This window comes from Psilocybe cubensis, chromosome 2 (genome assembly GCF_017499595.1).
Source record: "Psilocybe cubensis strain MGC-MH-2018 chromosome 2, whole genome shotgun sequence".
NCBI lineage: Eukaryota > Fungi > Basidiomycota > Agaricomycetes > Agaricales > Agrocybaceae > Psilocybe > Psilocybe cubensis.
In genome coordinates this window covers 918,829-944,193 of record NC_063000.1, presented here as the reverse complement: position 1 = coordinate 944,193, position 25,365 = coordinate 918,829, and the positions used below count along the sequence as shown (strand labels likewise).

The 25,365-nt window shown below is 48.2% G+C and overlaps 5 protein-coding genes across 5 annotated transcripts; 1 reads left to right on the top strand and 4 right to left on the bottom strand.

Annotated features, from left to right (window-relative positions):
• Positions 1-53: 53 nt before the first annotated feature.
• Positions 54-3,404, bottom strand: JR316_0001798 (uncharacterized protein; the record flags this gene model as incomplete). The annotated part of the gene is made up of 10 exons (XM_047887598.1): positions 54-233; positions 285-784; positions 840-958; positions 1,012-1,018; positions 1,074-2,313; positions 2,374-2,578; positions 2,645-2,719; positions 2,779-3,000; positions 3,047-3,156; positions 3,216-3,404. 10 exons carry the CDS (start codon positions 3,402-3,404, stop codon positions 54-56), a joined length of 2,847 nt encoding a protein of 948 aa, XP_047752521.1.
• Positions 3,405-4,273: 869 nt separating this feature from the next.
• Positions 4,274-5,589, top strand: JR316_0001797 (putative 1,4-beta-D-glucan cellobiohydrolase B; the record flags this gene model as incomplete). The annotated part of the gene is made up of 2 exons (XM_047887597.1): positions 4,274-4,876; positions 4,936-5,589. 2 exons carry the CDS (start codon positions 4,274-4,276, stop codon positions 5,587-5,589), a joined length of 1,257 nt encoding a protein of 418 aa, XP_047752520.1.
• A 1,369-nt stretch (positions 5,590-6,958) lies between these two features.
• JR316_0001796 (CCR4-Not complex 3'-5'-exoribonuclease subunit Ccr4) lies at positions 6,959-13,292 on the bottom strand (the record flags this gene model as incomplete). Its single annotated transcript, XM_047887596.1, has 13 exons — positions 6,959-7,046; positions 7,107-7,922; positions 7,976-9,033; positions 9,088-9,473; positions 9,871-10,024; positions 10,087-10,579; positions 10,630-10,712; positions 10,764-10,813; positions 10,867-10,973; positions 11,701-12,116; positions 12,210-12,484; positions 12,560-13,037; positions 13,143-13,292. 13 exons carry the CDS (start codon positions 13,290-13,292, stop codon positions 6,959-6,961), a joined length of 4,554 nt encoding a protein of 1,517 aa, XP_047752519.1.
• A 2,038-nt stretch (positions 13,293-15,330) lies between these two features.
• On the bottom strand, positions 15,331-16,672 carry JR316_0001795 (Diphosphomevalonate decarboxylase; the record flags this gene model as incomplete). The annotated part of the gene is made up of 3 exons (XM_047887595.1): positions 15,331-16,260; positions 16,316-16,562; positions 16,617-16,672. The coding sequence occupies 3 exons, from the start codon at positions 16,670-16,672 to the stop codon at positions 15,331-15,333; spliced, it is 1,233 nt and encodes a 410-aa protein (XP_047752518.1).
• Positions 16,673-19,816: 3,144 nt separating this feature from the next.
• Positions 19,817-23,818, bottom strand: JR316_0001794 (Minor extracellular protease vpr; the record flags this gene model as incomplete). The annotated part of the gene is made up of 20 exons (XM_047887594.1): positions 19,817-20,002; positions 20,097-20,304; positions 20,417-20,802; positions 20,871-20,961; positions 21,070-21,444; positions 21,515-21,624; positions 21,675-21,750; positions 21,804-21,859; positions 21,919-22,135; positions 22,185-22,258; positions 22,323-22,480; positions 22,537-22,648; positions 22,709-22,728; positions 22,787-22,834; positions 22,889-22,992; positions 23,046-23,101; positions 23,158-23,236; positions 23,296-23,366; positions 23,483-23,590; positions 23,642-23,818. The coding sequence occupies 20 exons, from the start codon at positions 23,816-23,818 to the stop codon at positions 19,817-19,819; spliced, it is 2,712 nt and encodes a 903-aa protein (XP_047752517.1).
• Positions 23,819-25,365: the final 1,547 nt, after the last annotated feature.

The window sequence follows — 25,365 nt, the reverse complement described above, 5'->3', positions numbered from 1 at the left end:
ATTTATGATATTTATATAGCTGTGAAATATGTATACCTGATTAAAGGACCGCTTTATCTTCTGGCGGAAAGGTTGTTGTGGTTGCTCCACCAACTGGTGAGATCAATGCGGACCAATAGATGATACAATGCTTCCAAGCCTCCAGTAGGAGCATGGCTGCCATGCAGGTAGGTGGCGAAAGGCAAACTTGAGGATGTCGAGCCTTTATCAACTAGACCTTTTAGGACTTTCGTCTGTGTGATTCGTTATTTATGCCATGTCTACTGACATCAAACAGGACTTACGAGCATAGTCATCTTAGTACAATACTTCTTGAATAGTTCTTCAATCATCGGTGCAGCTTGATACTCCTCAATACGCCCTCGATGCAACTCTCCAACGACAATGGTGAATTCCAACACCAACTCTAGGCAATGGCGAAGCAAATCTCCTACGCCTCTTTGACCAGACCTCAAAAGGCATGCACTAAGTACATCATCCAATAGAGCAGAATGTCGCTGGGATAGTTCAAAAACGTCGTTGAACTTAGCGCCCTGTACTGCTGGATCTGCGTCATGGGAAAGTTCGGTTTCCAAATGCTGTCCAGAAAGCTGGGCTAAAAAGGGGTCGAAATTGCCGCCGATAGCAGTGTCAAATACATAGCCTGAAAGACTTGATACGAAGGCTTGGGATACAAAACGGAAGTGTAGGAGCAGTTTTCTCGATTGGGATAATGTCGGGAAAAGGGTAATTGCAATATTTCGGTGTGTGGACATCCTGAACAAGGACTTCAACGCGCTTTCAACTGGAATCCAAATCAACCTATCAAACACACTACGCAAATGGAAGAAGAAATATACCTCGGAAGATCCTCATTATGAATGTGAACATCCTCTGATATTTCGCGAGAATGTCAGGGGATATCAGAATTTCCATCAAATGTGGTGGTTTATAATCCATATACAGAAAGTCGAGCGCCCTTGACAAGTCATTTAGAAAGACATGATAATCTCAAAGGTGTACCGTACGCACTCAATACCTAGAGAAAGGCGAATAAGTGACAGGGAAAAGTACCAAGAGTCAACTGGACTCACTCAAAGGGTCCAGCCATTTATCGCGTCCCGACCCAGTCGGTAAATCGCGGATGGCAAAACCGAGCCTCCACCCAGCCTCTTCCACAACCTGCTCTCGCTCCATCTTTCCATCTTCTGTTTCTTTTCCTTTGTCCAGGGAGTCAACGATTACCGTTCGCAAGAAAAAGCTAAGGTCTGCTCCAACAGGTGGCCACATCTCACGTTCGAGTAGATTCGGAGATAAACCCACAGCCCACGGTTGCTGGCCTGCATTCTTCGATGTTTTTCTTGAATGATGTCTGACTGAGATTGAGTGCGCTGATGAGCCTCCCAGTTCATATTCACCCGCATCGGAGAAAAGTGCATTCAATAAGCGTGACTTGAATGAAGGTGCTGCTACTAGAAGATATGATCGGAGTATGACGAGGTGTGAATGAAAGTTCAGATTCCCTGGTTCGTCGATGATGAGAGATAACAAGGATGAAGAGAGCTTCGCAGAGTGTTCTGTCAAATCTCGGAACACCAGCGATGTGAGTTCAGAAAATGTCGGTACTAAAGAGGGGAGCTCTTCAGGAAAGCTTTGGATAAACCTCGAAAGCACTGTAAAGGATTCATTCTTGACTTGAATAGAGGGATTGGGCGTAGTAGTGGTTCCTGGTTCGAGATCAAAAATACGAAAATCCGGGATGTTAGGCTTAGAAGGTGAAGTAGAAGGGAAGATATTTGGAGGAGAGTGTGTTATAGACGGTCTTCGTGATAAGGGTGTTCGATGCCATGACGCCAGGATTTCTTTCGCTGACCAGAACCATCGGACGGAGAAGGCTTTCGCAGATGATGTCAATAAAAAATGATCGGGCTTCGCGATTTGCAGAAGGACGAGAGACTTCTGAGATGCAGGTAACAAATTGAGCATTCGTTGGGGAAAAAAATTCGGGAACGATGTTTCGATCTTATCAAGGAGGTCGAAAATATCCTCTTCTTCGTCATTGTCATCGTCGTCCAATTCGAAGTTATGGTCATCCTTGAGTTTCCTTGCCGATTTTAACCTACTTTCAGGGAGTCGACCGCCAAAACCAACTGAGCGTGCGACCTCTTGTAGGTACTCTTGAGATGTAATTGTCAGCATATAGCTTAATATGGCACGAATAAGGCTAGATGATTGACGCTCGAAGTGTTGGTTGACGTGATCATATATGTGCGATAGTAGCGGTACAGGATCCAAATTAAAGGGAGGGTAATCCTTCGGAGCGAGCTGGTAATTCTAACAAACCATGAACATCAATGCGTTATAATTTGTGTAGAGTAAAATGGATGCGCTTACTCTGCCAAAAAGCTGCGATAGCGCATGTAATATTTCTTCGTAAATTTCATAGTGACTCCAAATATTCAACAACGGATAGATTTTATTGTCGGCCATAATCTGATCATTGCTGGGTTGACATCTAGAAAGAACTTCCCGGAGGTAGTCAAGTATGGTGGAGAGTGAATGGGATAGAGAATGTATTGTAGGGCCCTCCTTCGCGGACCTACAAATCAGATTGCGAAATTCAGTGAATTATGTATAGCGGAAAAAAGAAGAAAAAGCTGAATACCTTGAGCGTAGCGTGGACAAGAAAGTCTCTAGCCGACGTAAAAGCGTACCTATTTTCAAAAATCCTTTGATAAAGCTTTGTCACAACAAAGAAATTACATTTGTTGTTATTGCAAGGAGTTAAATTTCACTCACCTATGGCTAACGACTTCATCCTCTCCATCAATAAGCACGAAATCTCTTTTCCTATCTTCGTCACTGCCTCCTCCTCCAATCTGAACGAACCGCTCCGTTGTTGGTTCCCAGATGTGATATTGAGATGAAATCCCAAGAACAGTCATTTTCAAGTTCAGGAGTAACTCTTTTTGCGTCACATGTATCGTGTTTTCAGCGGGGTTGTATAGCTTAGGCTGAATACTAATAATAATGAGATAACAATTGACAGGAGATTAAATGGACTCACTGGAATCTCACTGACGAAGATACATCATTGCTTTGTTCAGACAGAAATGGGGTGGGGGATGCCCGAGTGGAATGACTTTGGCGCAGTCGATCCCATGAAAGCAGTCCATTCTATCGCATAAATCATCCATTCAAGCGTCACTAAACCTATTCCAAATGAAATATCATACCTTAACTCCAAGTTTCCTTATAGCTGCAGCCCGCCATAACTCCTCTACCCGCCTGAATGAATTGTCCTCTGTTCTAATTCTGTTGTCGTCCAAAATCAGCGATGCGAGTTCTTCCGGAAGCGGCAGTTTTGGTTGTAGGTTCCGGTGAGGTAAGTTCGAGTTCAACCGCTCCAAGTCGAGGTGTTCCATTATGGGGTTTTGTGGTTTATTTTCCAAGGGCGGTACAAAGAAGAAGGGCATTATCCTCGGTAAATCGTGCAATGGGGGCGGTGACTCAAATTCATGGGAGAACTCGGGCAGGTTGCTAAACATTATGGATGGAGGAAGGGTAACGGGAGTTGCTGAAGAGTAGGATAATGGTTTGTTTTGAGTTTGCACGCGTTTGTTCGCTTGTTGACGCGATGTTGTAACTTGTTACTCAAGCACGTGGTACTTAAAAATCTTGGCTTCGAACCACGACGATGGCAAAATGGCTCAGCAATCCTTCTGCCCCATTTCTCAGCCGCAAACCTCAAGAGCGCATCGATTTCCGCCCTAAAACCTGACCTGAACATGGTGGTGTCCACGTCGAAGACCAAACATCCATTGTATCCGGTCGTAACTCGGAGCGTTCTCGGGAAGCAACCGCGCAGGCTCAAAATGCTGTCGGGGACGTCGTCGCAGCATGTTCGGTGATTCATGTTAGACTTTACAGGTCCTGTGAAAAAACAAAACTCGGTAAAGTAGCATAAAGTGTGAATACCTCTAGGTGATTTTCCTCGGAAAATCTCTAGGTTATTTATAGCAAATCGTCCCTTATGCGCGTCGACCTGCGTTGGCAATCTCGAGCAGCCTGAAATTTAACTTCTAACAAACAACCAGGTGAGCATTAACCACCTCCTCCCCGGATGAATTTCATAACGCTGATAAAAATAGAGGCAGTCAACATCATAAACACAAAATTATGACCTGGAACTGGCGGACATTATCCGTCTGCTGAGATACGTGAATATTTCGTCGCAATATAAAAGGTGTGTTGGTGGTGGAGTCGTTCCTCCAAGCTTGCGCTCAAAACCAAAATGTTTACAGCTCTACGCTCTCTCGTAGCCCTTTCTTCGGTGCTCGTGGCTGTAACCGCCCAACAGATCGGCACCAACACAGCGGAGGTCAACCCACCCCTTCTCTGGGAAGAGTGTACACTCCCCGGTTTATGCCGCAAGGTTAACGGCTCGCTCACCCTCGATGCAAACTGGAGGTGGACTCACAATGTTGGCGGATACACCAACTGCCGCAACGGTAACGACTGGGATCCAACGATCTGCCCTGACCCCCTCACCTGCGCCGAAAACTGTGCCGTGGAAGGTGTCGACTACTCTTCCTCCGGTGTCTTCACCAGCGGTAATGCAGTGACACTTACCTTGAACACCGTCACCAATTCTGGCCCTCGTATCTACCTTCTCGCTCCCGATCAGAAAACATACCAAATGTTCAAGCTCAACCAACAGGAGTTTGCATTCGACGTTGATCTTAGCCAGGTCGCTTGCGGTATGAACGCCGCATTATACTTCAGTGAGATGGAAGCACACGGTGGAAACGCACCTTCAAACAAGGCCGGCGCTAAGTTCGGTACTGGATACTGTGACGCCCAATGTCCATCTGGAGACAACTTCTTTAATGGAACTGTCAGTGCTATCTTTGTACATCCCATCAATGGTTGAAACTAACACATGTATTGTAATAGGCTAACATGGCCAACAATGGTATCTGCTGCAATGAGATGGATATCTGGGAGGCCAACAGGATCTCCAACGCATTCACCACTCACGGTTGTATGTCTAACGGACCATACACCTGCTCCGGCGCAGGATGCCAAGGCCAATGCGACGGCAATGGCTGTGCCTTCAACGCCTTCCACCAAGGACACCCCAACTTCTACGGCCCCGGTCTCGCTGTCGACACCAGGAAGAAGTTCACCGTCGTCACCCAATTCCTGACTCAGAATGGCCGCCCCTCAGGACCTCTCTCCGAGATCCGTCGTCTATACGTGCAGAATGGACGTGTCATTCAGACCCCACCCACTAATGTGACCGGCATGCCACCCTTCAACTCGGTCTCAACGCAATACTGCGACGCACAGAGGAAAATCATGGGTGCTTCTAACCTGTTCGACGAGACAGGTGGCATGAAGCCATTGAGCAAGGCCTTCGATACCGGCATGGTTCTGGTCTTCAGTCTCTGGGATGACCCATCAGGCGGAATGACCTGGCTCGACGGTCCCGGAGCTGGAAGCTGCCCTGGTGGACTCGACACCTCCGGTGGACCCAGCGTCAATGTCACCTTCTCCAACATCAAGTTTGGAAGCATCGGCTCGACCTTCCAACCCTTCTTGTTGTAATTAGAAAAGAGATGGGTGTTTACGGGTTAGCAAAAAGAAAATTAGTCGATGTGGTTTGTCGATCTGTATTTGTATAGAAAGTGGGTAATTAACAGATCATTCCCCATTAACGAAGTGGAATGAGGTCGATTAAATGCCAAAATTTGGGCCTCAAATTCGCGAGAACCCTAGGAAGCTTTCCAGGGTCTATTTTTTTTTTTGGCTGGGGTTAGGGGTTTCCTCATCACCTGATTCTCGGGTGCACAGTGCACACCCTTGTGCACCCTTGGGCTCAAGCCGCTCAACCACATACATTCAGGCCAGCAATCTCAATCCACCCGAGAAATCATGAACTAAACATGAGAAAAGTAAAACCTTTTTATCTTTGCACACAAAGAACGCTACAACAAATGTTACAAGGTGTCGATCGATGGGGAGTGAGATTTTGAGGAGTGAATGAATGGATGCGTTGACTAAATACTTACTAATAGGGTGCATGAAGTAATGGGAGGAAACACTAAAACCAAAACCAACGTATGGGATCGGGGAGGAAGATGAGATATGACAGAGAAATAAGTTGAGGGGAGGGTTTTGAACAGGAATTTGAACAGGAATGAAACGTGAAAATAAAGAAAAAAAAAGAAAACGGGGCGAATGGACAGCATTTGGACAACAAAAGAATCTGAAAACTTGAATGAAAGTAAAAGGGTTGAAACTGCAGAGAACAGGGGGAAGTCGAAGAAGAATAGGTCGTTGTGTACAACTCCGATCAAAGGCTTTACCACATAAATCGCTGGACGATGTAGAGATATCAAAGTGAGTAGAATTGACAAACAACTTAATAAAACGAGAGAGAAAAATGAAGAAGAAATGAAGGAAAGAAAAAAGGAGAAATGTTAAGAGGGTAAAAGGGTAAAACGCAACAATAAAGAAAACGAGCAATACAACGACTGAAGGGACAAAGAAATGAGGAGCGTAAAAGAAAAAAAAAGAAAAGCCAAAAAAGAAGAGAAGAGATATATAGGCCAAAGTACACGATGAAGACGCAAGAATTATACCAACGAAGGGGCACGACAAGGAGCGAACGTAAAACGTATACACGAAACCATCCACACACACTCTCTGTACGACAGATCGTCCATATTCGGCGAACACAGAAATGAAGGGCGGAGAAAAGAAAAAAGGGTGGCGATGAGAACGACAGGATAGAAGAGAGAAAGGAAAGGTTGAGAAAACAGAAATGAAAACCAAATATCATAAAAAAACCCTCAAGACTGTATGTTATACAACGAGTGTGGAGACGGAACAGAATATGGTGTATTACGTGCGTGCCTTAATCGCACCCTCCATCCTTGCACATAAACCCATCCTCAATCGATAAGGTCTCAATCTACGACGACGTTGGCGTAGAAGGCTGTCGAGACGGCGCAGTTTCTCGTGGAGGCTTGATCCGGAATTCAGCAGCGATCGCAACATGGCTAACAAGGATATGTCAATCAATAAATGTTTGGATAATTACCATAGGCAAGAACACTCACTCTGATGGGAAATGCGGGTTCGGGAATCCCACCACCTTGTCCAGATACGCAGGATCAATCTCGCCTAAGACCTTGTTTACGCCCATGTTGGCCGCAGAGTACCACACATAATCAATATGCTCCTTGAATGTGGGTGTGTGGTTCGTAATCAAGGCCTCAGCAGGTGCTCCAGGCGCAGAATAAGCACTCTTCAACCCTAATCGGTGTCGAATGCCTTCGCTTGTGTATCGACCGTACGTGTGCGACATGAAGTCTTCATGCGTTGGGGGCACAGAGCCAGTATTCAGGAATTCGTAGACACCGGATGTAAGCAACGAGTTGAAATCGCCACACACAATGGTCGGAATCTTGCTGCCGTCAGTGTAGATGGGTGGAGGTCGGTATACAGGTGCCGGTGTTGGCGACGGCCGTGTTGATGACTCGTCAGCCGCACTAGCCGATGTACTCGCTGCGTCCGAGGAATCGTCAATCCCATTCACGCCAGATGACGCCGATGCTTCCGAAGAGGGTGGCATAATACCGTTGAATCCAGGCGGTGGTGGAGGGTATTTCGCAAAGTGATGGGCAATCTTCTCTACTTCTTCGACCAACAAAGCGACTTGTACCAACTTGACGTCTCTATACGCCGCATCCCAATGGATATGGGTATTCGCCACGATGAGCCTTGATCCGGTGTGCTTGTTCTCTAGAAGACAGATGACGGCGAGGTGGTCTTTGCCCAGAACACGATTGAACATGTCGTCGGTCTTCTTAAAGTCCTGACGTTGCATGGCCAACGCGCTGAATTCGAGGAGATGCTTTTCTACTAGCTTATACCTAGGAACCAAATTATTCATTACGTCATTAAAACGGAAAAATTAGCCACGCACTTGTCCGACTTGTAGAACGTCGCACAACCATCGACGAGCCTGCGATCCGACTCCTTCATGGTCTTGTACCTCGACTTCGGCCAGAATACACCTTCGTACCCGTGTTGACTGAGATTGGCAGTAAAATAGTCCTCGTACTGCGCAATGTCCATCTCTTGCAGGCAGATGATATCAACGTCGTGCTTGAGGATTTCATCCAAGATTCGGCCCTTGCGATAAGACCAGGCGAGGGCCCATGATGGCGTGTACCCATAAACCTTCTCCGTCGCACACCGCTCGCAAAGAATGTTGTAGCACATGATGCTGACGCTCTCCACATTCGGGTCTTTCGCCAAGACATCCTGGTCCTGTGGAGGAATGAGATGTTTCCAAACTCGTTCAGGGGGATCGGTTTCGACAGGACAGTTATCTCGAAGGTAAGTGATTAAAGCTCGAGTTCCATCTTTTTGTACCATGGTCTTGAGCAATGGATCGAGTGGATTGCCTTCGATTCCTAATGTCTGCAGTTGGTGAAGACTACCGAATTGGGGTGGGATTGTGGTGAGCTGGTTGTCGAACAGATAAAATTCTTTCAGCTGTGAGAGCATGCCGAGCTCCGGGGGTAGGGTACTGAGGTTGTTTCCTGATAGATCAAGGAGCTCCAAATGACGAAGCCTTGAAATCTCAAGGGGTACGGATGATAAGGCGTTGTGATTGAGGTAGAGGTTGATAAGGAATGTGAATGAGAACAGGCCAGACGTTGGAGGAAGATTCTTGATGTTGACCCCTCCCATGTCTAGTGATGTCCACGTATTCTCAGGTGGCTTGATCGCTGTAGGCCGGGAAATCTCCGTCGTGAGCCCAGGAGTTGAAGGTCGCTGGGAATTGACTACTCCATTGCCATTTACTGGTGAACCATCTGGTGAACCGTCGCCCATACCGCCGTTGGACTGTTCTGGGGTGGGTGGAGGTTTGATGAGGTTTGGGTTCGTGATAGGGATAGCAGATTTGGCAACAGTTCGTGAGGCCATAGCACTTGCGCGTGCTCTATGGTGTGGTGAGCGGGATGCACGTACCATCTAGGAAACGAGAGATAAACAGGACACAAGTCAATAAGAATGCAAACGACGTACCTCGCACTTCATAAGCTGTTGCTGCCATTGAGGGGTTGCGACGGGTGTAGTGCTAGCTGGCGATCCCTGGGCCGCAATTAGATGTTGCTGTTGGTGTGTATGCTGGTTTGGTGGTGATGGATAGTGGGACATAGAACTTTGATGGTGGTGTTGGAGGGGAGGGTGCTGGAGAGGATGATGGCCTGGGTGATGCTGAATTGCGCCATTGTTGTAGAGAGCATATCCTGGGGAGGGTGGGGGTGGTCCTACCGACGACTGCTGCCCTGGCTGCTGCACGAGCATTGGCAACCGCCAAGGATTGGTGTCGTGGTGGTTGGACAACTTGTGCTGGATGCCTGGGGATTGCTGAGGATAGTACATCGCATTGGCGAGCCGATGTTCAAAACCTAGCTAGAGAAAGGAAGGAAGGAGCCACCGATAGTCAAGTTCCGGTCGTCTTCGTCGTGGTGATGGCGTGGAGACTGTTGTGGTCACTGGTCAAGGGCTCTTTGTTGTTGCTGCCGACGATGCTCAGCCGTGCGAAACACCTGCTGACAAATCATTACCCTGCTTGACCCTTTTCGGCTTCTCTCTTTCCCAACGCCTACTCTTTTTCTATGAAACATATCGCATCTAAAACTTTCCTTATCCCCCCGCAGCGCATTCATTTTAATTTGATCTCATCATCTACCGTCCCTGCTTCTCCCCCTGTCAAACCAATAAGCGCTGGCCGCTACTGGCTTTTCACGCTCTGTCATTTTTCTACATTGACCTATAAACGTCACACAAAACCAGCAATGTCACCTCCAACATCAAGGACCTCGGGTAAGGTTGTATCACAGCTCCCTAAAAACAAGAAATCTGCCTTGTCGTCGTTGTTTGACCTATCAAGGTTGAACACGGCGACTTTGCCACTATGACCTTGGACCTGGGATGCGAAGCCTGCTGCGGGCTGAACCTGTCCATTTATATACGGGTGAGACTCGTTCACACACACACATCTCCTATATTGGCGCTTACAATAGAACTAGTCCCGACGACAATGAGAAGGTCGCAGGCTGTCATTTCTCTCCCGATCTCGCCCATCCTAGGCGGCACTTCGCCGAACCAAACAACGTCGGGCCTGAGTAGACCTCCACATCGACCATACCTATTCGATCCGACCCACTCGTCCCCACCACAGCGCGGCAAATCCCCAATCGCAATGTCGGCTATCTCATCACGAACCAGCTTTTTCATGGATGACCTTAAGTAAGGCTTGTAATTTTGTTCCTCATGCTTGCACGACCGACATCGTGTCCGAAAGAGCGACCCGTGAATTTGTATGAGTCTATTCTGTCCCTCATTACTGGACTCGGGAAGTACTCTGAGTGCACGGACAGCCAACTCATCGAGGTTTTGCGTGACGTGCAGTGGGACCGAAGTTGCTGAGGGTATTACGCGGGACGCCACAGATGGGATGTTCAGGGCAGCGAGTGCCAGATGGCCTTTGTTAGGGTTCGCCTTGAGGCATCTGCCGTACTATCTAAGACGCGTATGAATTATTAAAAAAGAAGGGCTCACTCCAATCGTCGATGGTGGTAAAATTGCCATGAACCGCTGGGGTCCTCTTCGAACGTGGTATGTTTGGAGTACTTCACTGCGTTCTACTACACATCGGTATCAGCACAAACTACTTTACTTAAATTTGCACTGACTGGGTTCGACCATAATGATTTGTCTCCAGATCCACGATACGTTTGAATCCCTAATCATGCAAATCAGCAAACATCCTGCCAGTATCCCTAAAGCCGAACCGACCTGAAGGCGCGGATAATCCAGCACCAGAGAGTATGATGATTTTTTTTGCAGACCTCAAAATCGCTCTAAAATCGTCAATGGATGATGAAGGGGGCATCTCCGCTGATCTCCACCGATATGAACGTTTGGGAGAGAAAGAACCTAGCACTTCATGAAGTCACCAGACCGTTACTTTGCTAGCACCGAGCTCTCCGAACGGCCATATTACTGCTTCCATTTCTCAACACATGGCAACGTACGCACATAAAATGAACGCGTCAAGTTTACGCGTCTAATTTCCAATTCCTTGAATGTTCATAGAAATGGTATACTTTTGGGGCCCCTACTGCATCTTCATCGTCTCGCCATCGATCCTCAAAGCCGGCCACTGTTTCTTGGTAACTCAGTTTCGCACGCTTCATCAGATCCTATTTTTCGATTGGTATCCCTACTAACTATTGCCTCGGTTCTACTATTTATTCATCTTTGAAGAGAGAGGTTTTAGATGACCAGACACCAATTCTGTAATGCGGGGCGGAAAATGGCTGTACTGACGCTACATTACATAGTAAGCCTTTCCACGATGCACCGCGTCAAACTTTTAAACCGCTTCGCCACAGCCACTAAGATTGCATCCAATGTAGCTCCAAAACAGATATACAACTCCCACTGTTAGAAGAGAACATCACAACACGACCCGTTAATTCATTGTATCCCTCCTGCCATCCCTGCCACCTTCCAGGCCTGATCCGTCCCACGGAACGGTTCACCTGAGGATCCTCGTCGTCCGGCCATGAGTAACTCAATGTGTATAGTTTTGAGTCGCCCCTTTGAAAGTTGCCAGTGATCTCTGACTCGCAATGCACGATGCCTGTCCGGTATCCGAAGGCCGCTCGCCATCGTTTCCTTTCAAAGGTCTGGCCGTGGTCGTATAGCAGTACAAAGCCGGACGGCATGCGGAGCGCGCTGGATGAAGGCCACGCATTCGCGTCGGTGTCGGTGTCGGTGCTAGTGGTGGAGGGTTTGGACAGCGAGTATGGAATGATACACCCCAAAACGCGCTGCATCTCGCTGACTATAATCCGTATGCTGTTTGTTTCTGGACAGATATAGGGCTTTGACAGGGTGAATTCCTTGACGTAGTCATGTCTGTGGTGCCATAGCTCGAGGCACGGCTGGCCATGCGCGTCGCCGTAGTGGAACAGCTGGATGCTGTAGCTGGTCATAACGAATATTCGCGACCCAGGGAGAAGATGCACTGGGATGTAGAGCTGAAAAAAAAATAAAAATGGATGATGCGAGTGTGAGATGGACGAATAAATGAGCGGCACGATTCATGAAGGACGTATGTGAGGGAGACCCACCGCTCCTGACTCGGCGGGATACATTTCCTGCTTATGGTATTTGTATCCTTCAGAGTGCGTTGACGCCGTTTTCCAGTTGAAGACTGTGACGACTGCACTCTCGTTTGTCCATGGAGTCTGAGAATACGCGAGATCATCTCCAAGCAGGGATATATGGCAGACCAGTGCCTCAGATTCCCGCTCGAGCGACGCCAATTTCTCAGCCACCAAGACTGGCAGCTCCCCTTCATTCTCTAGTTGAAGACGGACCTTCCACACTTCAAAGTGTGATTCTTCTTTTTAGAGTTAGAGGGGGAATCGCATCAATATCACACGATCAAACGGTCAGTTGCAAAAAAAGGGATAAAAACCTGGCGATTGGCTCAAGTACAGCGCAAGGTTGAACTCGAGCTTTGAATTTGAAGCGCGCGGACACACGTCCGCCGCCATGCGCGTCGTCATATGGCGTCTAGCTGAACCCTGCCCAGCCGCGGATGGTCTAGATATCAGCGTCCGTCCCGGCACACCTGCATTATCCAGGTCGTGATAGACCACAGACCCCACGGATGTCAAAACCACCAGCCACCGCCCGCTGTCTGAAAGCCAAAAGCGGTCCATCTCCTCCTCTCCTGGGATGTCCCGCTGGACCCACTCTACCCGCCCGTCCCCGTCGCCGCTCCTCCAAGACACGTTGGCTTTGAGCCCGCGCACGACGGTGGTCTCGAGCTCCGCGACGGTGTAGAGCCCGTATGGGTAGTCGAGCTGCTTTGGGATTCCGGGGAACGATGTCTCGTATAAGTGCAGCCAGACGGCTTTGTCGTGTGTTGCGTTTTTCAGCGCTTTGCTCATCTGGTTGCAGGGGGGAGGGGGGGGGAGTATATGTCAGCTTCAGCGCTACTGCTACTGCGAAACCGGGCAGAACACCGTGACTTCAAGTTCATGATTTGTACACACCTGCCTAAGTCTGAGCACGTCCCTCCATTCAAGATTGAGAAGAATGCAAATGAGGATTTCTGCAGGCAAATCCACGATAGAACACGTTCGTTTTCGTATCCCCAAACTTTGAAATCTGTCTTCCAAGTCCGAATCCGTTAAAGTCGACATGACGCCGGAAAGTTGAAACGCAGTTGGATACTGATACTGCCCTACGACGGTGTTTGGGAAAGGACGGAAGGACGGATTGCTGATCGATTTGTACCCAGAGGTATTCCAAAGACAAGGTTACATACACGATGTAGTGGATTGTGGGCAATGGTACTAGTGAACCCGTGGTTGCGGACGACACAGTGAGCGCCATGAGGCCGCCGGATGGTCAAGAACTTGCCGAAGAAACGCGATGGTGTCGGGTATCCGGGCCGTCTTCTCCGGCTTCGGCGTCTAACTGTCGTTGAAATTGAATCACTGGTGGTGGGCGGTCAGCTCAAGGATGACGGTCATAAAATCAAAGTCAGAAACGGTTAGTGACTGCTCATAGCGGTCATGGCGTTATCCATTCGGCTGTCAATGCTGACTTAGTGCCAATGCCATCAGCGCTATTCCAAAATCGAACCACGGCATCAACTGGCCAAGAGAGATGTTTATTATCATATTTTAGTCCTGCCAACCTTGACCGGTGACCCGCTACATGTCTTGAGATTAATAACCAATACTGGCGCCCCACCACCTAAATATTTTTGTTGCCTTTGCATCCCAACTTTGTCTGGGTTTTGGCCAATTCAGCGTCCTATGAGAGACTTTTCAGTGTATTTGGGAATATTTCAACCAAACTTGAACTCTGATCCTCTCTGATCGTGTTTGTCAAAACAGTAGTACCCTTGTCGACCTCAACAGCAAGCTCAAAATGCATGTACGCGACAACAACAACAATTACATTCGATCTGAATGAAAACCTCACCTTCAAAGACGATTCCGATCCCCATTCCAAGCAACTCAAAAAAACAAAAAGACGAACTTACTTACTTGAGCGATTCTGTATCTCAATTTGAGTTGGAGAACTCGGACTCAAGCGGGGCAGTTCGCAGCTGAATCTAGAAACAGCACAGTTGATATTTTTTTTTTTTAGTTTGCTTGTATTATCTATGGCTGATATTGCCTTAAGTTGGTGGGCTGAACTCACAGTGCATCCGATAGAGCGCGGCAGGGATGAATGAGGAGGCATCTGAGCTTGCATCTGTCATGGAACGTGTTTTACATGTAGGTTATACTACGATTAAAGCTTCGTAATACCGACGAATCTGCTCATACTAAATAGTGTCTACTAAAAGTTACGTTGAATCTGTAGTAGTAGTATTTCGATATCTGGTAGGGTAGTGCCATAATTAACATAGTAGTACCCAAATACCACATGCTGAAGCTGGAGGTTTGGTCAATTTGAAGATGGGAAATGAATATTGAATGATTATGTGCCATATGGAATCTGATTCTTGACTCTTGACTCTTGACTCTTGACTCTTGACTCTTGACTCTTGACTCTTGACTCTTAGTCTTGACTCTTAGTCTTGACACTTGACGCTTGACGCTTGACTCTTGACTCTTGACTCTTAGTCTTAGTCTTGACGGTTGACAATCGGGGATAACTCGATACGACCCAATAATCGTGTTCGGACAATTAAGCGCCCATCCCCATGCCCATGCTCGTGCTCGTGCCCAATATTCAGTGTTGACTCTTGAAGGATGAGAATACGCGTAGATAAATGGTATAAGAAAAGTGAAAAAAAGGAAAAAAGGAAAAGAGAAGAGAAGAGAAGAGACAAAAAATACAAGGCAAAAGAAAGAAATAACGAAAGGAAACACGCACAACAAGTCACTGGGCACCGGTCAACCAGCCTCCAGTGCTGAGTGGACCAGCCACAGTCAGAGCCGGGAGTCTCGCACCCGCACATTCTTTCGCATTCTAAATGTTCGACGATAGACAGCCTCAGACTTCTATCTGGATTCTGCACAAATTCGTCTTTGTTTTTTTTTGTTTATTTTTGCAGATTACGAAGCCATTAAATAGCGACAAAGTGATACAAGTAATCATAACACCCCTCCCTCCCCTCTCCCTCTCCCTTTCCCTCCAATTTAGTTTAGTTTACAACTTTGAATTTCACATCACATCACATCTAGATATCCATTTCTAACAAAGCAAAAGAAAAATAAATTAAGCAAGTGTTTTAGGCAACCCACTCGGCGCGAGGAGACTCTCGGAAGCAGGGAGCCTGCGCGGTCCATCGCCCACACGGGTATGAATAAGGCCCTTTACAGCGCCCACCTCAAAGCGCTTCGCCACAGCCTCATTGAACCCCTCCGGGACCTTGGCCTCCGAATTGATATCCTTCGCAGCGTCCCCGTAAAGTCCCAACACATCCTTAAACTCCCCCGCGCGCTGCGGGAAATACGCCGTCACGAGCTGCGCGATCTCCTTGATATTCTCCTCGAGCGCATAGATCACCGCGTTCGGGCCCGCGTCGTACGTGTACGCCGCCTTGTACCCCTTCCCCTGTGCGAGCGCCAGGCGGTTGTACTCGACGATCAGCGCGATGATCGCGCGGGACACGTCGTTCATGTAGAAGATCGGCGGCTCGGTGTCGAGCGCGACCGCGTGGAACTGGTTCGAGTCCGCCATGGTGATCCGGGCGAAGGTGTCAAAGTCCCGCGCGCGGATGGCGTCGGAGATCGCTGCCATGCGCTGTGGCACGACGTGTGCGATGCGGTGTTGGAGTAAGGGCGAGGTGTCGACGGTGCGCTGCATGCCGGACGTTGAGGAGGTCCCCTTTTTGTCGTCGGAGACGACGCAGATGAGGGCGTGCATCTGCGGCCAGTGCTCGCGGGGCGCGATCTCGACGGCGAGGGAGTCTTCGCCCGAGGGCAGGGCGCCCATTTCCCATGCGACGAAGCCGCCGAAGAGGGAGCGGCATGCGGAGCCGGAGCCTTGGCGGGCGATGAGGGAGAGGGTGGAGGGGGACGCGGGGAGGGCGTAGAGCTGGGCGAGGGAGGCGACGAGGGCGGCGAAGCCGGATGCGGAGGATGCGAGGCCTGCGGCGGTGGGGAAGTTGTTGTATGATGCGATGTGGACTTTGTACGTTGAGAGCTGGTGTGGGGGGTTAGTATGAGTATAGAGCAGAGATGGATGGGGAAGGACGTACTTTAGGCGCGTTGGGGTCTTTGTCTTCGACGGTCTCTTTGCGCAGACGCTTCATCTCTGCGATGCATGTGGCGAGGCGGCTGCCGGGGGTGATCTCATCGACCTTGCCATTGAGCCAGAGACGATCCTCGGTGAAGGAGGGGTCAGCGCGGGAGGTGGTGGTGGAACGCAGGTGGTCCTGGTCAAGGGTGACGGAGAGAGAGGAGTTGGTGGGCAGGATGAGCTTGGTGTCGCGCTTGCCCCAGTATCTAGAATGTTATTTGTGAATATAGATGAGAGAAGAGATAGAGGTAACCGCGCACTTGATGACGGCGATGTTGACGGGGGCAGAGGCGGTGGCTTCGTACACGGTGGCCATGGCGGAAGGAGAAGGAGGAGAGATGAGGTGCAGATCAGCGCGGCGGAACGATCTTATATATCGTACGATATGTCACCTACTCCGAGTCTCGCTAACCCTCTTCCTTTACCCCTCTCTATCCCTCCTCTCAACCTCATTACTCTGAATTTCATTCTCCTCAAAACGCGTCTCTTGTCTGTCTACATCTCCTCAGCGAAGAACTGGCCATCTACACTGATTATCATCACGTGCGCAGCGAGATAATGTGTGTGGGTGGATGGATTGAGGTTTGCCAGTGGGATGCTATTTGCAGCGTCCACCCCGGGTGAGCCTGCACTGGGCAGGGTCCAAGGTAGTGCCTGGTACGCGGGCTCATCCTCCTCAATGTAACAGCTCTCCCCTATATCCTTGTCAATAACCTCCCTTGCATCCTGCACGCGTAACCATGTCCCATCCCCACGAATCCCCAGCTTCACAGGTAAATTAGGACAGAATACCCGATTTTCTACACAGCTAGATCTATTCTCGACGTTCACGGAACGTCTCTTTTTTACCCCGTCGCAAAATTCGATCAACCTCCGAGTACCCACCTCTGCATGTTACATGATCCTTACCCCGAGAACTGCTCACCCAAATAATCCTGCAAATGGACTGGCCAGACACGCATACCGCTCCCTTTATCCTCATTGGCTAGTTAGCACCCACTCCGTCCAATAGCCCTCTACCTTGACATCAAACGCGTAAACGACATCCCCTTTGAGGCCGATGAACTAGCACGCCCTGCAGAGTGCAGACTGCGCTGCCACCCAGCCCGCGGCGCGCCTCCATCGCTCGACCGCTCACTCCCTCGCGCCCCTCTCACCACATCGCACCACACAATGCACAGGCAGTACGCAACGTGACCTGCGCGGCCACTTTACTTCACTGGTGCAAGTAAAGTAATACTGTTATTACTGCGACTCAACTGGCATTGCCAATTTTAAAATTTTAAAATTCCGGGTGACTGACCGGTGAATTGAATGTGATGCAATGTCGAATGTTGGGTGTCGGATGTCGGGTCGGATGTCGAATATACATGCATACATGCATGCATTAGTTTTGCGCGGGGAGGGGGGGGAGGCGATTATTTGTATCACTTGTCGCTACTTAATTGCTTCGTAATCTGAAAAAACGAAAATACCAATCTTGCTTGGGACGGGGCGGAACTGTGTTTTGATTCGATTGCATTGGGCATACAGAAATCAGCGTGGCTGCTCTGCTCGCGTGCGTGCGTTTCTGCATGTGCCTGCGCGACACGCATTTTTGCGCATTGAACAACTGTGTTCTGCACGCATGTAGTATTGATGTTTTCCGTTCATAGGAGTGGGTGTCCCAAACGGGAAATGACCAAAAAAATGGAGAGAAAAAGAGAGAGAGAGACTTCACGATGCTTTATTTTTGTTAAAATTTTGAAGAGAAACTTAATGACTTGAAAGTACTCAAGAATATGTATGTTACGGATTGTCACAAACATAAATTTTGTGAAATACCGTGTGAAACGAGAGGCATATTTTCAAAAATTTCGCGCTGACGCGGCGCGTCCTTGAAGAAATGGTCCATGTAAACATGTATATTTTACTTTGTCTGTACTCTAAACTTCTCTGATATTTTTTACCTGGGTATTTTATACTTTATATATGATCTAGAATATCACTCAAAGAGCCTCAAAAAATCAAACCAGGATGCCCGTCGAGCGTGAATTGAATACGAAGTGCGCAAATGTGGCTGTGTTGCGGCACCTCGGCTGGCAGATAACATCGGGGTGGCAGATAACATCCATATGTTTTCTACTGGTTTGACAACACTTACTCAAATTTTAAAGGCACTTATGTGTATATACATTCTTTACATACTTGAATACATTTTTTTATTGCAGTTCATCCAAGGTTTTACGGTGAAAAGTGTGAAAAGAGTAAGTTTGTCACAGCTGTGTCACACGTAGGATTGTAATGTAACAGTGGTCATTAGTGTTCATTTATCATTATTTGGTGTGTAATAATGTATTGTTAGTATGTCCTTGTACTCCAATTCCATGTGCGGCCATCACCACGGGTATCAAGCAGTTAGGATGTAGATTATTACACGGTTTATAATGTACTTGGATTAATCAAGATATATACCTTTAAAAGTCTATAATACATGATAAGTGTAGGTGTTTGAGGCTCGGAACCTGTAGAACTACAATGAAATAATTTGTTGTTAGAGGGGCCATACAGTACAAACAATGAACTCGAGGGATGGTTTGGTATGCCAAGTCCTTCGGCATGCGCCTCGCCACAATCTCCGACTCCGCAACCAAGGGTTGGCAATAAAATCGGCAACGGTTTATGATCGGTAATATCCAATCAAATGGTGAACTTGAAGAAAAATGACAATTTTGTCTTTTCGACATGCAAGCCTTCACGTTATTTGATCGCTTCAAACGCCAGGCATGGACACAAAGACTTGACAATGCCATCGAGTACATCACCATGGAAGCCGGTATATCCGATGAAGATTACATGAAGATCGATGACTCCAACTCCAACACTGGAGAGCTGGAGCGACCGGACACGCCTATAGAGTAGATGACCATCTTACTAAAGGGGAATATCCACCGAGTTTGCTGGATGATGAACAAGTGGAAGAGCAGGCCCCATCCAATGGTTCAGATCCTGGTAGAGAAGATGCTGGTATGTGTTACAATTTTTAATAGTATAATCATATCTTAGTATTGTTGTATGAGGCCGGGTCCAAAGTACATCGATCAACCCAAAAAGAAGGTAGAAGCTCAACCCAAGAGCCCTCGTCCTAAACCTGGGCCTATTCCAAAGAAAAGGCAGTGGGATGTCAGTTATTATTTAGTACAACTGAATGCGTAGCATACTACATTGCTTGCAAAAATAGCTTCACTGCTCTTTATTTGAATTTTATACAGTATGTTGCACGCAAGGTTATGTGAAAGACACGCAAATTTACCGATTCGCATTTATGCGTGGCACGCAAAAATAGGTCGCACGCGGGCTAACCACGCTGATTTCCTGGTGCCCGATTGCATTGCATTGCATCCTTTCAGAAAAATAAAAATAAAAAAGTACAAGTGTATACCCCCATCTCCTCATATCCTATAACACCCACGAACACCACCTACGCAAACACACCAACAACAGGACTCAACCACGACTCCCAATCCTCCTCTCGCGCCGGATTACCCGTAACCCTCAACGCGCGCACCAGCACGCGGTACGCGCCGTTCGGGATCGTCGTCCCGTTCGCGAACGTCGGCGTGTCGAGCACGAACGAGCTGAAGCCGTCGCCTGTCGCGCTTGTGTCCTGTATGTTGTGAGATGGCAGAAGGCGGAAGGCGGAAGGTTTTAGTAAAGGTACGTATATATTAAGACGGGGCAAGGGGAAGGGGGACACGCACATCGTCGTTCCGGCTCACAAAATCAAACTCGGCCAGCGCGCCTACAATCTTGACCTGCGCGAACGTGCCGCCTCCATGCGGCGACGGGAAGCTGAAGAATGGTCCAAGTCCCCCAAACCCTCCTAGAGCACGCGAGGTGATGGTCGGTTTAAAGTTGATATTCGCATTGACGAGGTCTACGCGGAACGCGGGTGTTCCGAACGCCAATCTAAAAAGAATCCAACAAGGGCAAGGGAAAAGGGGAAAGGCGGAGGCGGTGAGTTAGAAAAAAAAAGACATCGCAGAGCCCACACAAACAAATAACACAATACCGCACGCACCTCCATAAAAGCGTCGGCACATCATCCCCCACAAACGTATAATTCGTCGGCGAATCCTGCACATCCCCCTGCGAATCCAGTAGGGCAGGTAACGGCACCCCAAAAAAGACATCCGTATCATCCACCACCTGCTTCTCCCTCAAACTCCCCAAAAGCCCCAGGTAGCTGACGTGAAGAATATCAAGCGCAGAGGGGCCGGCGATCTGGATAAAGCCAGAGTATACGGGGAATGTGGAAGTATCGAATGCGGATTGGGGGGGTGGGTGGAAGATGGCTGTGATGGTTTGGGTTTGCCCTGGTCGGAGGGTGAAGGTTGGGGGTGCGAGTGTAACGGATGCGCCGGCGGGGACGAGGGGTACCGGTCCGTCTGAGGCGAAGATTGTGCCCTGGAATCACCATGGTCATGTATGTGTGAGTGGGATGGGATAGAAAGGTACGAGTGTAATAAACGTACTGCTTGGACAGTCAACGCGGTGCCGGCTGGGATATGCGACAGCTTGAACGTCTTTGCCGAAGTTCCAGTGTTCTTCACTGTAAACTGATGCCTAAACCACATTCAACGCATCAGCAAATAAAACGCAAAAAATATTTTAAAAAAATTAATAACAAACAACCCAAAAAACCAAACGACCAAAAAAGAAAAAAAGACATACACAGGATTAAAATTAGCCGTATCATTCAAAATCAACTCTCCAGGCGAGACAACCGTCGTCGTATGAATCGCATTGAACACATTGACCAAGCCCGCGCCCTGCTGCGTGAGCGTCTGTAGCGGCGCACCATCCGTCTTACTCGATCCAATCATCTGCGCCGTCGTCTCAAAAAGCGTCCGCGCGGACGTCGCCACCGCCGCCGACTTGCCCTTCACGCTCAGCAGCAACGCAGAGCTTCCGGCGAGGAAGGGCGTGGCCATTGATGTGCCGGAGAGCACGGCGAACGAGCCGAGCGGGACGGGGAATGTTGAGAGGATGTTCCCGCCCGGTGCGGCCACGGCGGGTTTGAAGAAGAAGTCGTTTGTTGGGCCGTAGCTGTTATCAGTTGCAACATGGTGAGCGTGAGCTTCGTGAACGTTTTACGCTGTTGGGCTAGAGCACTTGCCTTGTGAAAGATGAGATGAGACCACCTGCAGGGTCTGGGAAGTTGAAAGAGCCGCCGGTCTGCGGGAAGGAGATGGTGACGGGTACACCTGCAGCAAATTGTTGTACAAGCTGAAATACTACGTTAGCAAGTGGCAGAATAAAAGGTATTGCAAACTCACGAATTCACCGTCGGCAGCTTGGATGAGGACGGCGGTAAAGTTTCCGACTGTGATATCAGCAAATCCATTTCCGTTACTGAACGGTTAGGTAAGTGCACGTTATTCATTCAAAGCGATATCTGAGCTTACTCGTAAATCAACGAGACCTGTCCTCCTTTCGCCGCAATGTTGGTCAATTTCTGGACCTATAAAGAGTATAAAACAAATAAACAAAGTGTACATCTACCCGCTCAGATATACTCACGAAGGTACAGGTACCACGACGAACGACGACCACGAATTTGGACAGGTCGGGGGTGCTGTCTGGAAGAGGGTTGCACGCGTCATCGACGACGGTCGTGTCATTCGACGTAGCAAAGATCGGAAGGTTTCCGGGAACAGGAAGCGGGAAGGTGTCGAAATATGTGATGGGAGGATGGTCAACGCCATGCACAGTCGCGTTCTGCAGAGGAATAACAGTGCTGGGCCAGTATCAGCACAGTTAAACACGGCGTGCATATACACGCTTACTTGTCGAGACTAGCAGCGGAGATTACATTGATACCGTTTCCTGGTCCAGAAGTAAACCACGACCCAAATGCACCCTGTGGAAAGCAGCATTGTCAGAAAATGTGCATAGACCACAACATCGCATTAAATCCGACATACGTCATTTCCAGCAGCAATAGTCACTATCTTGCCGGCGCCTGCAATTCTGCTCGCTACGACAGTTGCCGTGCCCTCCGTCCAACCGTCGGCACCACCCAGAGAAAGAGTCAAAATGTCTTGTCCGTCTTTCACACCTTGTAGAAGGGCTTCGACGAGAACTAAAAAGAGAATCAATTATCGACATGGGCACGCTAGAACAGTGGACGGGACATACTATCATCCGTGACCGATCCTGTGCATCCAAATACACGATAGGAGGAGATCGACGCGCTAAAAGCTACACCGCTGATGTTGAATGCGTTACCTGGGTTCGCCCCAATAATTCCCTAGGACACATGATGTTAATAAGATATGCATTAGCATTATCTTTATCTATGAAAGCTTACAGCAACATGGGTTCCGTGTCCTAGACGCTTGAATGTAAGAATCTTCAATGCCGTCTACCAATTGTTTGGGAAACTTACCGTTACATTGGTCAAGAGGATCGGGATCAGGGACTGGTGTGTTTGTACCTGTGGAGAGGAATAAGTTGTGTGTATAATAGTCAGACTCAGAAAATTACTTGCCATCATAAGCGTCACCAACAAAGTCGAACCCTCCGATAACTTTATGACCGGGTCCAATACCACCTCCCAATGAAGGATGTGTGTAGTCGGTGCCTGTATCAATACTAAGTGCCAACTTGGTAAACCTCCTATTCCAACAAAAAATGGAACAACTCACATTCCAATCTTGATACCTGCGCCAGATATCCCTTGCGCGTGCAGCTTGTCTACTCCCTAAAAAAGTTTTCATCAGAACATTCTGAAGGACTAGACAAGTGAAGCTAACTCACTGTGAGCACATGGGTCGATTCAGAGTCGACCGGAAGCTGCGAGTCAGTTGGTCCAGTAACGACATGCGACTTCACTGGGCTGCGGAGGAGAAATATTTTAGTCGGGATTGTGGCACGTCGGGGAAGAAAGTTACGCACTTCGGTTGGGCGAACCGTACGACCGGACGGATTGCTTTCACTCCTGGGGTGCTGGCAATCGCTGCGACATCCTGAGAACTTTTAAATCATCTGCTTCTATTTACGATGTCGCTTTAAATACCTGAGCACTCTGTGTTGTAGTGGTTAGCCGGTAAACTTAGATTTGAGATTGTTCTGGCAAACGTACGTTGAGGACCACAGCTGCGCCTACGAAAACACCATTGGAGTCGAATTCTTTGGTAACGTCAAACTTGATAGCCCTATTTTGCAAAGAGGCGTAGACGGCATCCAAAGACTTTAATGTATTTATGAGCGGGTGGTTGTATGAAAAAGAGAAAGAGCATACTCTAGTAAACGAACGCTTCGTTGGGATATCCGATAGAGTATCAACTTCGATGATGAATTTATTCGGAACAAATGGCAGGTTGGACTTCCCCTTGACGCTCGAGATCGGAACCACAGCGTAGACCAAGCTCGCGCTCAGCAAGGAGGGGAGAAGAGCCCAGAATGCCGCAGATTTCATACTGGAAGAAGGGGGGCAGAGCCTCTGAGGTACAATCTCTCATGAAGTCAGGTCTTATATAGCGAGAAGCGGGCTATGATGTACACCAGCATGCGGCTCTGAGAATGGGAGTGCAATGAATACAGCACTTCGGGACATGGGTTGCCGAGAATCATTATACCGATGAGCGACATCTGTGACGGATATCCTCATAGATGGGGCAAACCGCATCCAGAGGGATTGTGTTGCCAACATGTTAATATCTCTTGTTGTCGAGGACAATTTGCAACCCCCGCGCCATGTTAAAGCGTCGTACTCGCCATACGCGTTCCGAGAACATTTAATTGCCTATAAAGCGGGGCATTAGCTCTCGGAGTCGAGCTATAACAGTTTCACCGACCATTGAAGGAAGGCAATACCACTTCTCCACTCTTCGAAGCACAACTTTGCTTCCCCGGATTTTGATCCAATTGCGCATATAAAGCGCCCTAATTCTTATCGCGTGAGATGGTTTATATAAGGTATTGCATAGGAACATTCGGTTATGCTAAAAAAGTTGAGATCATCCTATGGCGGTGGGTATAAAGTTTACATGAATCGAACTCGCAATTTGGGAGCTACGCGTGCACGCACGCTGAGAGCGCTGCCGGTGCGATTGCCGTGAAGGGTCTCATAGGAGTTTGTTCAATGTCACCGAGATATTGAGAGAAAATACCTATTCTTGAGATGAAAACCACGCGGAAAGAGGTAATGGTGTGAGAGAAAGAAGGACCAGAGACTCGAGGTCATATCGTGGGAGAGCTGACATTCTTCAAGCATTGGACAGTGAACATCATGGACACCTGATACAGTTCCGTAGAGATCAACAGAATAGGTAAAACGGTTGTGTCAGAAAAGTCATTTATTGACGCATAGATAAGAGAATGCAGTGTATTGAAGCTTGAAAAACATTGATCCTTGTGAGTAGTGAATTGAGCAGCATCATTGAGAAAACAGAAGATGAAGGAAGCAGCTCACAAATTAATGATAAGTGTATTCAAGACCCTTCACTTGAAGGGCCCTCCCATTTCCCCTTGACGACGGCGTTCAAGTTGAGGGTTTGAGAACAACTTGGTGGATGCATCATGCTTGGTGCCTACAAAAGGAATCACCCTCACGTGAGAGGAGAATGGTCGCGAGAATTACGTAATTCATATCTGTGGCAAGACCAACACCGCCACCACTTGGCTCGTTCGATCTCTGCCTGGCATAAGATTGGGCTCATCAGAAACCAGCACCCTTACGTAATCAATGGGCTTGGCGCCAAGAGCGGCCAAAATCCAGCTCGAAAAAAAAATCAAAAGTTATGTTGACGGAAAATGGTTTCAGACAAAAAGTTTAAAAAAAAAAAATTCATAAATGTGCATATACAATCCTTACTACTAGCCTTTATGCCCACAATAATAGAATTACACCTCAGAGGTCAAATTGTAGTCTCTGGAAGTCCATAATGAGTCTGAGAGGTATTACTTAGGCGTGACTTATTGTCACGTGTGGTCACGTGTACCATTATATAAGCGGCCAAAAGA